This window comes from Synchiropus splendidus, chromosome 5 (genome assembly GCF_027744825.2).
Source record: "Synchiropus splendidus isolate RoL2022-P1 chromosome 5, RoL_Sspl_1.0, whole genome shotgun sequence".
Taxonomy (NCBI): Eukaryota; Metazoa; Chordata; class Actinopteri; order Syngnathiformes; family Callionymidae; genus Synchiropus; species Synchiropus splendidus.
Genome location: NC_071338.1, coordinates 17,184,837 through 17,198,366, shown reverse-complemented (window position 1 = coordinate 17,198,366; position 13,530 = coordinate 17,184,837). Strand labels below are relative to the sequence as shown.

The following is a 13,530-nucleotide window of genomic DNA, read 5'->3' as shown; positions in this document are numbered from 1 at the left end:
TTTTCAGTTTGTCCTCAGGATTAAAAAATAAAAATAAAAAAAGAATACAAAAGATAGGTCTGAATGGAGGGTCTCAAAAACGGCTGCTCCTGCTCTGAATTGTGATGGACTGAAAGCAGGTTGATGTTGATCACATTGCTACAGTGAACACCTCAACAGCCTGCTGGACCAAGAGACAAAGCAGGTGCTTACCATGGATGGGTCATATGTGCTGGGAAAACCGCCGGATCAATAACATTACGTGAGTGAGGACGACGACGGGTTTGCATGGTAGAAACCTTATTACCACAAATGCATTCAAGTTAACATGGTTCGTCCCATGAAGGGACTTCAAACGTATTTTATCAGTGGAGCATGAGCAGGCTTTTTGAACGTTAATCCTGACACTCATATGTTTAATTTCATGGTTATTATGTGCCAGGCTTTGAAGACTGTCCCCGACTTGATTCTTAATGAAATTCATAATACGTGCATGGGTTCTATATTGTTTCATACAATACAGAACCCATGCATATATATATATATATATATATATATATATATATATATATATATATATATATATATATATATATATATATATATATATATATATATAATCCTCAGTCTTGTTGTCCTGGGCTTCATTGGTGATGGTGGTGGTGTGATCTTTTCTCCGAGCGTAAGCATGATAGCTATACACATTTCCACATCAAATACATTCAAACAATAACAGCATGCTACGACACTTTAAACATATTTCCTTTTAAATCATGGCAAGCAAATACAAGTTCCATCCATGCACTTTTTATGGTGTTTAAGACATGGTGCAGTTTCATTGTCAGTACCTGGAAATGTGATCATTTTTATGAAGCCATCTGAGCCACTTCAAATGAAGACAAGAGTCTGACCCTCAAAAAGTGTTGTGCTCTTTCCAGATCTGACCTGAGAATTTTGAATACTCCTTCTTGAAAGCATGAGACCAACACTGACAGTGAGATGTATTGAGGAACACTGCATGGGTGGAGGATCGTGCGGGAAGGAACACACTTGAAAGAACGAGAAACGTGGGTGTAAAATGCTTTACCTTGAAGCTCTAGGGGCAAAGCCTTTCAGTGACGTGGGGGGGGGGTTGTGAGCAGCTATGCACAGAAGAGAGGAGAGGAGGAGAGAGAGAAGGAGGAGGAGGAGAGGCTGAATCAGACTGAGTAACAGGCATTGTGTTTCATTTATGTTCCGATGCTGCTTCTGTACCAACACCAGGAGTAAGTGGATTTACAGGGTCTGACTACATGACTCCCATCTCCCTCCTTTACTCAGCACACAGTGGCAGCTCCAGTAAGTATCGTCTTTTTCATCATGTCATCATGTTGAAGTTTGTATTGTATTTTCTTTTACAGTATAAAGTAGCCAGTGGGAGACAGAGAGGATTTTTCCAACTCATGAAAATCAGTTGTTCTTCTTTAGAGAAACAAGAAGGTTAATGGTGATAACATAGCGCTGAAATGTGAAATGATGACCGCAAATATCACTTATAACCACAAGGAATTGAGTGGAAATCCGTTCTTGTGTTGACCATCAGAAATGAACCCTGTTACTCTGGAGTCAAGAGAGGGGGATAAACCACAGAGGTTCAACAGATAAGCTTCCATGATAAACCGGCAAGAGAACTATTGTTGGACTGTGTTCTGTTCTATTTTTCATGTCACGCACCAGAAGTGGGAAAAGAAAGTCATATTTCTGCTCATATGTCGTGCTCTCCGGCCTCAGGGGGGTGAGCTGGCCCGTCCGTTATGACTGCCTATGACCCTTCAGTGGATTGGGTGACTAGGACATTGAACCCTGACCAACACCCCCGGTCTTCCTACAACATGCCGGATCCGTCACTCAGGGACAAAACCCTGTCACACACCATTGACTTCATCTGCCAGACTGTGCAGATATAACCAGCAATCATAGAAATATACTGTATGTGGGGTTGAGGCTTTATGTGTAGTAAGATCTTTGGCAGCAGTTTAAAGAAAATACTACCATAGTACTACCAATGAAAAATTGTTTGACAAGTCACAAAATTATCATCCACTGAGGTCTTGATTTGCAGGCGCTTAGATCATCTACCTAGTACTTTTATTTAGTCTACATTTACAGAAAGTGACTAAACCAATGTGTGCAATATTATCACTGAACACACGTGTTTGAATGTAAAAAAATGAAAAAATCTTCCTCATATGTTTATTTACTCAAAGTGTCCATAGCACTGTATGTAAGTGAGTTTGTGTCATGCATTGTCCTTCAAACAAACAAAGTAAAAGTACATTTTAATGTTGTTGAAATTTAAGTACAACAGGTCTTGTGAGCTGTAATTGTTAACCAGCTTTATTTTTTGCTTACCTAAATATGTCCTGCAAACATGCCACTAGACGGCGCTACTGTGTCACTAAAATAGTGAAAAACAAAGTAGAAGCAGGTGAAGACTGGTGGGTCAAGGAGTGTCTGTCTGCTATAGGTGATGTGGCCTGATTTATTTCACTCTCTGAAGCGCAAATGTCCTGCATCACATCTCCCCATGATGCACTTTGCCTTCTGTCACAGCTCATAATCATCACATTCCTATCAAGCTACTATTCGGCGGCTGATCAGATCTCAAACTGGTTCCTCACGTGCAAATAGAAGTCGGACTGCTGATGTGCCCTGACACTCAGAGCATCCCAGGCTGCTTGTTATTCTTCACAAGTGGAAATAATGGGCTTCCTGCGGTGTCGCACTGAAGAACAGAACCGGTGCTGAATCTTGGAGGGATAAAATCTACTTGTCTGGAAAATGAAATGCATCATGAAAGAGGACGATCTGGCCTCTGTGTGTGTGTGTGGTGTGTGTCCGTGTGCGGGCGTGGTTGCGTGAGTATGAGCCTGCGCTGCTGTCAGCTGCTTGTCTTCCCGTGCCGGCAGCCTTGCCATGAGGAAGATTCCGCCTGTCATCTTCATTCAAGGCAGAAAGTGTCCTAATGAGGATCCTGCAGTATATTGCCCGAAATAAATGTTTCTTATTACTAACATCATTTACTTAAAGACCATCATGAGCTGTAAACATTCAAAGGAAGGGGCTTGGTTGCAGCATCACAGCGAAGGTCATCCGTGTGAGGACCAATATTTTTCAGCTGGCAGAGTTGGCACTGCGTCGCCATTATTTTGTCTGAACTGACAGGATGAAACAGGATGGATTTTTAAATCTAGAAAAGGTACGTTTGACAGACATATTTAGTTCAATGCTCCGCACAAGCTCACCTGCCTTTTATACGTGACATTAATGCATTAATCCATTTTTAATAGTATTTGTAGATGCAGATGATAAACTATTGATAAAGGAAAAGAAGGAAAAAGTGTAGGCAATGAATTCCGCCTGTTGGGAAAAGTGGGTTCCAGTTGAACAAGGTGTCCCAGAGGTGCTATAGAAGAGGCGCAGTGACTCCTTTCTGAGCCTCAGCTGGATGAACAAGCTCTTCTTTAAATCTCTGAGGTTGAGTGTGACATGAAAACAAATTCCAGGAAGAGCTTCTCTCTCTCGATGACTGTAAGCTACTGTGTGCCTTTTGGCTCAGCTCTTTTGTCTCCATGTCAGAATGTCGGTAAAAAATTATTTAGAGCCCAATTTCCTCAACAGGTCATCAATAATCAAACATTGTAAGAGTGGGTTTGATGGAGAGGAGCTTTCCTGTAAACACTTTTTCCTGTCTTTAAATGTCTTACAGTCAGAAGGAATTCACATAGAAAAAAATCCTGCTTGATGTAAAATCTCATTGCAGCATTTTCTGGAAGAAAAAAAAAAGACTTCATTTGTGATTCGCAACATGCAGAGCATCATGAAACAAAAGTGAATAAATAAGCCAACTAGAATGCTCAGGGGACTTCATTAAACTCAACCATCGTGTAGTGTAAAGTAAATGCTAATGTTTTGCTTCTGAGACTGCTGTTGTTCAGAGAAGCTCATGTTGGTCCGAATGTGTCCATCCATCTCAGCTGTTTGTGCTCCTCTCTGCTCCGGCATAAATGATTGAACCCGCTGTCCGTATATGTAGATGTCAGCTCTGAGAGACATGCTGATGCCAAGCAACATGATGGTTCCGAGGGCAGCGTGTGATGAGACTGAATGAGAGAGAGGGAGATGAAAATGTCTTTCAGTGTGTGACTACTCTAGAGAGCCTCACCTTCTAATGTGCTTATTCGGCAGGATCATTCCCTTGAGATGGTTTCCTGAGCAGCTTCAGCGCTGATCACCGAGAAACAGTTCCGGGTCATGACTGCGCTTCCCTCCAACGCCAACGTTTCCTTGAGCTGGGCACTTCAGCTGGCGGCCACAGGCTTCCCGCACAACCTGTCGTCCCAACATGCGCGGTCCCTGCCGCCGCTGTGCACGGAATGCTGCTGTGGGTTTCTCAATCGGATGTTGGCGGTGGCTTTCATGGTCGTCCTGGCTTTTGCCATCGTGGTGGGAAATGTTGTCACCCTCACCGTGTTCGTGCAGACAAGGCAGTCCAGGACGCCGCAGGGCTACCTCAAAGGTAAACACTGGCACACACAGTGAGAGACATATATTCATTGACCTGAAAAATATAAGGCAAATTGAGATTGTGGCGGCAGATGATAACAGAGCAAAGACTAGAGGCCAGGGTTCAGAACGTCTGTTGCAGACATTGTTGTTGTTTATCCAATACATTGCCACTCTCTCCTCTCCATGAGTCCAAACCGTCTATGTTGCGCCTCCCAAACTTCACCCTTCTGCACGTGTCCTCTTCATCTGATATACTCACCAATGCCCAGTGAAACCATGAGCATCCACATCTCTGCCATTTCTTTGAGTCTGCGGTTCGTCTTTGTGTCACAGCTAGTGTCTCTTCTACCCAACCCCCCAAGAAAAGGAAGTGGTTATGTTAAGGGTTGAAGCATGAGGTGAAGTTTCACTCAATTTCACTTTTCTTGCTATAAAAAGCAGCTCATATGATCAATGAGAGCATATTATCATGACCCACACACACTTCCTATTCTCAACCACTCTTCCTGAACGTCATGCAATGGACTGGAATTTTCTGAATCTTCCACACAGATTATGAAAACTATGATTTTAGAGCTGAGCCAAAAGGCAAAGCTCCCGATCGATCTTCATCCCGACCCTCACCTTTGGTCATGAGCTGTGGGTCATGACTGAAAGAATGAGATCCCGGACACAAGCAGGTGAAATGAGTTTTCTCCGATGGGTGGTTGGTGTCTGCCTTAGAGATAAGGTGAGAAGCTGTGTCACTCGGTTGAGACTCAGAGTAGAGCCACTGCTTCTCCGCGTTGTGATGAGCCAGTTGAGGTGGTTCTCATGAGGATGCCCCCTGGACTTCTACCTTTGGAGCTGTGTCAGGCAGGACTGAGGGGTCCACCCAAGACCAGGTGGCGGGATTCAGGCTGTGTCCCATTTCTCACCCTAACACACGCTTTTGACCCTGACACTGGGTTTTGTGCGTTCATCATGAACAATCCAGCATGTATGAAAACAGTACGTTTTTATTTCTTCTTAACAAACAACAGCCGGCTAGCCTCCAGGCTAACGTTAACGTTGTAACACCTGATCTGTCACCGCAACATAGTGGCGAAGCCGTCTTTGGCTCCACCCATTTCTTCTCCATTGGGTCACCTAACCAAGTGAGATTATCAGCGCTGATGCAAGAGGTTGCAAAAACGCCAGAGTTGGCATTTCCAAAACATTTTCAACACTTGATATGCCAGAAACAAAACTCCCAAAACTCATGTGTAATGTGTAAAGTGTGACATTGTGAAGTGTTGCCCAATTCTTAGGGAAGTCTATTCACTTCACTTTGTCGTCTGCGGGCACTTCATAGTGGAGGGAGTTATTATTATGACAATATGCTAAGTTTACACCTGGCATTCATGGAGGCACTGAAATGATGGAGGGATGCATCTAGCCCGATGAGACATGTTAAGGCTAAACTCGATCTATTCTCACAGTGTCCCTGGCTGCGGCAGACATGATGGTTGGTGTCCTGGTCGTTCCCTTCTCTGTCTTCACTGAGGTCTCCATGATGGTGAATGGCACCCCTCCAAACTGGTACCAGGGCGGATCTACCTCCCCGTTCCCATTAACCTCAGCAGAGAGTCCCTGGCAGCCGTGTATGCTGATCGGACCGGTGTTTGCCGGATGCACCTTTGTTTCCATCAGCACCATTTTCCTCATGACTGTGGAGCGGAGCATCGCCATCCTGCGGCCGCTGCACAAGGACACCTTGGTGACCAGAAGGCGGACCTTGATTCTCATCGTCCTGTCCTGGACTTCTAGCTTCCTGCTGGCACTCTCACCCCTCATCTTCAGCACCAATTTCACCCTGGAGTACAATGAATGCAGCCGCATGTGCAACTACACACCACTGCTGTTCGGCGGCCAGTTGCCACCAGACGCCTACATTTTGTTATTATTCCCCACATTTGACTTCGTACTCCTGGGAGGCACGTTAGGGGTAAACATTTTGTCCTTCACTAGCATCAGGCGCTATTCTCAGAAGCGCAAACTCCTCTCAGAGGGAAGTCTGAGCGATGGAGGAGCGGGAGGTTGCGCTCACAGACCCTCGTTTTCGGACATCAAAGCCGCGAAGACCATCGGGATATTGACCTTTGCCTTCACGGCGTCCTTCTCCCCTATTGCCGTGTTTGTGCTGGGAAACGTGGTGGGATACACCTGGTGCAACTTCTCCTTTGTTGCCTTCTGGATTCTAACCGGAAACAGCTGCTGTAACGTGATCATCTACAGCGTCCGGGACCATCGCTTCAGGAAAGGGGTGAGTCTGCTCTTTCAGAGGGAACAGTCTCCCCCGCAGAGTGACAAGCCCTGAGCCACATAGTCAACTGCCGTCTGTCCGCAGAGCTTGTGCACACGCCTCCGTTTCAGGGACCAATGGTGCTGCCAGCCAGTGATGGACCCCTCATGGAACATTCTAACCAACACACAGAGACCCAATACTTGAGTTTCAACATTGATTCGAATATCTGGAACATTTAAAGTGGTCGCTTTACTATAGTATTTTACTGAGGCTGCTTTTCAAGGCCGCCTTCTCTCACCGAAGCTTTCAAATGGACAAAACAATATTTCATTATTTGGCACGTATTTCCTCTTAAACATCTCTCCGCCAGTAGCAAGCAGCTACAGTGAAATATTTTACGCATGTTGTGTGAGAAAGAGGGAAATAGAAGCCAACATGAGACCAACCATTCCTTTTTTTTTTTTTTAAATTAAGCGAAGAAGTGTTATTCAAACCCCACCGGTGGTCATATTTAATTGAAGATGGAGGTGCTGCCCTCCTGGCTCAGGTTGCAGCAGCTGCTGTGAGGACGGTGAACTCTCTGGCTTCTGAACCTCTCAGTATTAAATTCACTTGACGTTATTATGGGCTTAACATTTTCCATAAATCATATATATATATATATATATATATATATATATATATATGAGGTGTATAGTAATAACACAAACAGCACCAGTGGTTAAGAACACTATGAAACAGAGCACAGAGGCAGGTTTTCCACTGCTGTGATGAGCAGAGAGTGATGGACTGCTTGACTGAAACACTCAGGACGACACAGACCGACAAAATGTGAGTTCCATTTAAACGTTCAGGGACGTTCAATTTCAACCGCTCAATGGTGTCAGCATGATTTTTTTCCCAACCAGCCTGAGAAATCAGGTGCATTTGTTTTCTTAAACAGCGATATGTTGCTTTTAAAGAATGAATTGTTGAACAAGTGACAGTGACATTGAAATGAAGACTTTAAAAAAGTTGCAGTGTGATATATATTTTTTTGCCTTTTGAAATTAATGTGCTCAAATGTTACTGAACTGAAAAGAAAATAATGTCTGTGTAATGCTGTCACTACAGAGTGGTGTTCATTTGAAAGAAGAATATGCGAAGCAAATAAAGATTTAATGTTTTTTTGCAAACTGGATCTGAGTCGTCTCTATCTGATACACGAGTGGGCATTTACCTGACCAAAGGGACCACATCCTCTCCCGTGACAAACACTGGGGGCCATGAAGCCAATAGACAGAAGGATGGAAGGATCTTAAATGAATCTGATTATAAAATACTGGAAAGTTTAATTACACATTATATGATTCAATTTGTCATTTGCTTATATATTATTTATGTTGATTTAATGATCCTTAGTGTAAACCATAAATAAAGGAAGATATTTTTAAATCTCTTCTGAAGGATTTTTAAAAAGGCACTGTTTTATGCTGTATTTTCCTCACAATCTATTTATTTATTCATTTAACCTGAGGGACCAGAAATGCTGTGACAATCTGCACAACTCACTAAAAGAATCCAATTCAGAAAGGAATAAGGAAAATGTTCTAATGGGTTGTACAGTATTTGGAGGTTTTGTGCTGAGCTCATGAGGGCCACACTTTGCCTGCCTCTGATCTTTTAGGCGCTCACACTATAAAACATAAATATGAGGAGAACCATGAACAAGTGACACCGTTATGTTTATCAATGGAAAATAGTCAGTCAGAAGATGGAGACAAGCCTTGAATTAAAGATCTCACGGGATTAGAGGGCGTTATTGAACAGTCATCGAAGACGAAACACAAAAACATTTCTCAAGAAAGAAGTTCTCACTGCCTGTTCAAGGCTGGCAGCCCAGTGCTCTGCACCATACACACACCATACACTCTGCTTTTATATTCTTTTGCAAGGTGCTAAATAAAGATTATGTTATAAAGAAAATCAGATGCTGCGTAGGAAATAAACAACTTAGGCAGACAATTGATTTATTTTTTCCTTCTGAAAGGATCACATGCTTTTGTGATGAGGGAGGGAAATTATTGTAATTTCATCAGAATGTTTTTCAAAAAAATGTCCAATCCCATCCATCAGCCCAAAAATTGTTAATATACTGTTTTTTTTTAATTTATTTATTTTTTATCATTTTACAATGGTAAAATAGCCTAGCAGAGTATATAGCCCAGTATGTTTGTTTTGATGGTGATTTTAATATTTTATGAGGTGAAAACCTGTACGTTTCTATATTAAAGCCAGTTTTGCAAGACTTCAGTGGTGTCTGTATTAAACACTTCACACCCATAAACCCACCAAGTAGAAGGTATCATATCTGCAGTCTCTGTATCAGATGTGAAAAAATTCCTGAGTCTTGACAAATGACTTTTCAGTTTGCACCTGTTTTAGTACATGCAAACCAGGCCTCCTCTCCACAGTGCTGTGCCCACCAATCTTACACTCATGCACCATGACAATACTTTTACCCTCAGTTGAAATATTTAACTGGTGAAGTTTTTGTAATAGAAACTGTGTTTGGAATCTCCTGCGACAATGATAGCTGACAGCAGGATGATGTCAAATTTGCTTCAGTATAAATGAAAGCGGCAACAACGGAGGCACATTTGCAAGTGAAAGTCTCACGTAGACGACACGATTTGTTAGTCAGAATTGTTTGTGTTCAAATGACGCAGGATGAGACTGGCAAGAAAATCAATGAGATTTCATTGTGGTTCTGTGGCCTTCTGTGTTTCTAAAGGGAATGTGTGAGCAACAGCAGGACCTCTCAGTCTGTAAAATGGACACAAACACACATTGATAAAATGACACCGCAGGCGAAAGACAGTAGAAAATAGTCCTCAGGTCGTGTATTGTTTGTCTTCATTCCTTTATATCCTTTCTCTTTTCATTGCCCTGATGAAATTTTAATTGTCTCTTTAAAGCTCTTAAGGCAAAAGATGTGTGTCAGAACAAATAAAGCACTGAGACCACCTGTGGCTGGTGTCTGTTTTTGGCTCCACAGAGGAAAGGGCAAAGGCAGAGATAGCTGAGGGGGGAACAATAGGGGAGGGGGGAGTGTTTTGGGAGCTCAGCAGAGTCATTTTTTTCCCCACTTGAGCTAAATCCATATCAGAGGCAATAATAAGTCATTATTGAGCTCATGTGCTCACGAATGGCTTCAAATGAAGAGACAGCAGGGTTGAAGAATGCAGGCCCATCTGCTGGGTTAGACATTTTTCAAAAAAAAAATCTGTGAAAATCTGTGATCAGTCATCAGTCTTTTGCACATTATGGAATAAAAAAAAAGGAATGTTTATATGCACAATGCTGCCGTATAACAGGGGAGATAAACAAGGACTACAAAAATGGCAGATCCCGCAGCTCCATTCCATTTTTAGCTAATGTACAATATAAATCATAGAAACACTTAAAGCTGCAAATAAACCCATGTTGCTCAATACAAAACCGACTTGGGGCTTGCGACTCGAAACTATCTGATGTTGCATTGACTCCGGACTGAGGAGCGCTGAACATCAGTGGATCTCTCCGTCAGTTCATATGTTTGTCCTGAAGTTCAGTTCTATTCCAAGGGGTTAGTTGGTGTTTCAGTAGGTGCTAAAATCATGGCCTCACTTCAGCAACAGCAGCTTCGGTGAAGACGGATTCACTGACTCTGTTGGACATAAACGTTCAGATCCAGGACAGGTTTTGGAGAAAGCGTCCTGACTGAGCATGCTCTCTACAAATCCTGCAGCATAGGTCAGTTATCACCAACTCACTCGCCTGACGTTGATCCGTCGGTAGCATATACTCGAGCACACTTTTTGGTTTTATGTCGCGTGAAGCGACACATTAAAATCATGGTTTATCCAGGTTGAAACGTCAACAGTGACCCATGATTTTCCAACATTTGGTTGCCATTTCGGCCTAAGAAGGTTGAGATCAATACTATTTGAATATTCTGTTTGGTTTTGCCTGGAAATGAAGATAAACAGCAAATAACAAGCCACCGCAAAACATTAGTGTGATGGAGATAAAGTGGGGTCATCTGAAAGGCACTGTTGATCCAATCCATCCTTTCTCTCAACCGGAATAAGATGGTTTGCTCTCTCCGGGTGAGGAATGAGTTCCTGCCTCAAGTGGAGAAGTTTAAGTATCTTGAGGTCTTGTTCTTGAGTGAGGGGGTACGGGAGTAGGAGATTGGTCGGCAAATCGGCGGAGCAGGGGCGATATTGCAGTCGCTCTGCCGCACTGTTGTAAGAGAGAGCTGAGCCAAAAGGCAAAGCTCTCTATTAACCGATCGATCTTTATCCTGACCCTCATCCACGGTCATGAGCTTTGGGTCATGACTGAAAGATCGAACTCCCAGACGCATGCTGAAATGAGTTTTCTCTGACAGGTGGATGGAGTCTCCCATAGAGATAGGGTGAGGAGTTCTGTCACTGGGGAAAGACTCAGAGTAGAGCTGCTGCCTCTCTACATTGAGAGGAGTCAGCTGAGGTGAAGACCCAGGACCAGGTGGAGGGATTCTATCTCTCTCGGGATCCCCCAGTTGGAGCTGGTGTATGTTGAAGGAAGTTTCCCCCCGCGACCTGGCAACAGATAAGTGGATGAGGAAGAATGAATGGAGGCACTGGTGAATATTAGGGCAATGAAAGGCATATTTTTACATGCTCCTTATTAGTTAGGCCTGATCTATTTATTCATGAAACAAGACAGAAGCCGTGACTGATGAGAAAACGTGAGTCAAACCCATCCTTTCCTCCAACCAGAGGCATATGCAACAGAGGACGATTGAAATATGGATTCTAATTTTAATAGTTGAGCTTTATTCATTATTTCCGAACCTTATATTGATTTTCCATGATTCATTTATTGAGAATATCTAATAGAGAGAAACAGGAAAGTGGTACCAGCTCTGCATCGACCAGGAGGCTGAGATGGAGAATGAACATTCCATCACATTTGCAAGTGTAATGTACGTAAATGAAATAAAGGGGAGGGAGAGGGCTTTTTAACAGGCCATGCTGACACGAGTGACAAGTATCAGACAGACCTAATACATTGTAAAGTAACCCTCTGGCCTCCCAACATCTACTGCATTAATTCACTGGATATATAGATTGGGGAGGAAAAAGAAAAGCATCCTTACGTTCAGCATTTATGGTCCCTGTTAATGACCTTCCCAGGGAATTCACATGCGCCTTCTGAACAACAACATTGCTTCCACACGTGGTGACGTCAAGAGACCCACACGCACCGTACAAGAGTCCTCCATGTCAAACTCGAGGGGGGTTCAGCTGACAGCAAATAAGACGGCTGTGTCCCACAGATACAGTATGTCAACAAGTTTGCTTATCTGTAATATACGCATGCTCCAGAGAAGCACAGCAGGCCACGGTTCGACCAAGACTTTTAGGTTGACCTGGAATCCAGCCAGACTTAGTCGACTATAAATACCCGCCTGCGCTCGTAGACAGTTCTGCACAGAAATGAACCTACTGTGGCACTTTAGTTGAGTGGCTCAGCTTCCAGCGCAGAGAGGTGCAACCTCTTTTTAGGGAGCCAACATACCAGAAACTGCACTTGACAAAGTTTCCTCCAAATCTGGTACAAGTATTTTAAAACAGTGACGACCACCAACGTCAAGGCTTCACAATGAACCGTGGAAAACTACAGCGCCGCAAACGTCAAGGTTAACCCGAGTCTCAGTCGCTCAGGTTGGAATAGGATCGTCCTGTTCTACCACAGACGAGCCTCCTTTTCTTTGTTGGCGCTGGATTAAAAACTGCAAAGTCAGCAGATACTTTTAGATGAAGTTGTACGAGTGATTTGAATCAATCACGAAATGGACAGCACAGCAGAGCCAGTTGGGGATCAGTGACCACATCATTTGCCTCAGGGAGTCTGAAGCTGCCAACATCCCATATGGCAGCGAGAGGCTCTTGTTTTTAAATCAGAGGTCACACATGCAATCGGTCACATATCTTAAAGTTGTCGCAGATTAATTCTTAAAACATTCTGAATGTTTCATACATTCTTGTTCTAATATATTTTAAAAAATGGGTGTATTTTGTCTCATGTATTATAACTATTGTGCCATCCTAATATCGATGTTCTTCTTTTCCCACCATAGATTATTGCTCCGTCTCACTACATGTCAGTTTTTACATAACAAACCTGCCTTTCTGAGGCACTTCCCCAACCACAAAAATGAGATTAGCTAGCGCCTGATCCACTGCTACAATCCCACCTATGCAACTGTTGCGAGAGGACAGAGGGACATAGAAGTTTTATCAAGAATACGACAATACACAACCTTTTTATTTAATGTTTGTTACATTCCCTGTACTTTTTATTTCTTCTAATGTTCTCAGCTTGGAATGCTGAGTTAATGTATTTTCATTTTTCCCCCCCATCAAATTATTAATCTTACAAAGCACTTACTGGGGTTTGGTAGCGTTAAACATCAAATTAATAAATAATCTATATATTCTGCTTACAAACATTAACTGAATTAATGTTCTTTGAGTCAATATGTTGCATTTATTTGCTTCCAAACTGTGTTGGAAGATTCAGTCCAACCCATCAGTTTTGTCATTTCACGATTCTACACCTACGCTCATCGAAACTACAGTGGTCCCTCGGTTTTGCAAACGTCTCGGAATTCGAACAAATTGGACATTCAGAGCTGGACACGCACCGGGCACCTCTTCACTTCT

At 43.0% G+C, this 13,530-nt stretch overlaps 1 protein-coding gene across 1 annotated transcript; it reads left to right on the top strand.

Moving 5' to 3' along the window:
• The first annotated feature begins 1,207 nt into the window (after positions 1 to 1,207).
• Positions 1,208 to 7,938, top strand: LOC128759593 (trace amine-associated receptor 9-like). The gene is made up of 3 exons (XM_053866669.1): positions 1,208 to 1,317; positions 4,207 to 4,537; positions 5,988 to 7,938. The coding sequence occupies exons 2-3, from the start codon at positions 4,273 to 4,275 to the stop codon at positions 6,863 to 6,865; spliced, it is 1,143 nt and encodes a 380-aa protein (XP_053722644.1). The 5' UTR covers positions 1,208 to 1,317; positions 4,207 to 4,272; the 3' UTR covers positions 6,866 to 7,938.
• Positions 7,939 to 13,530: the final 5,592 nt, after the last annotated feature.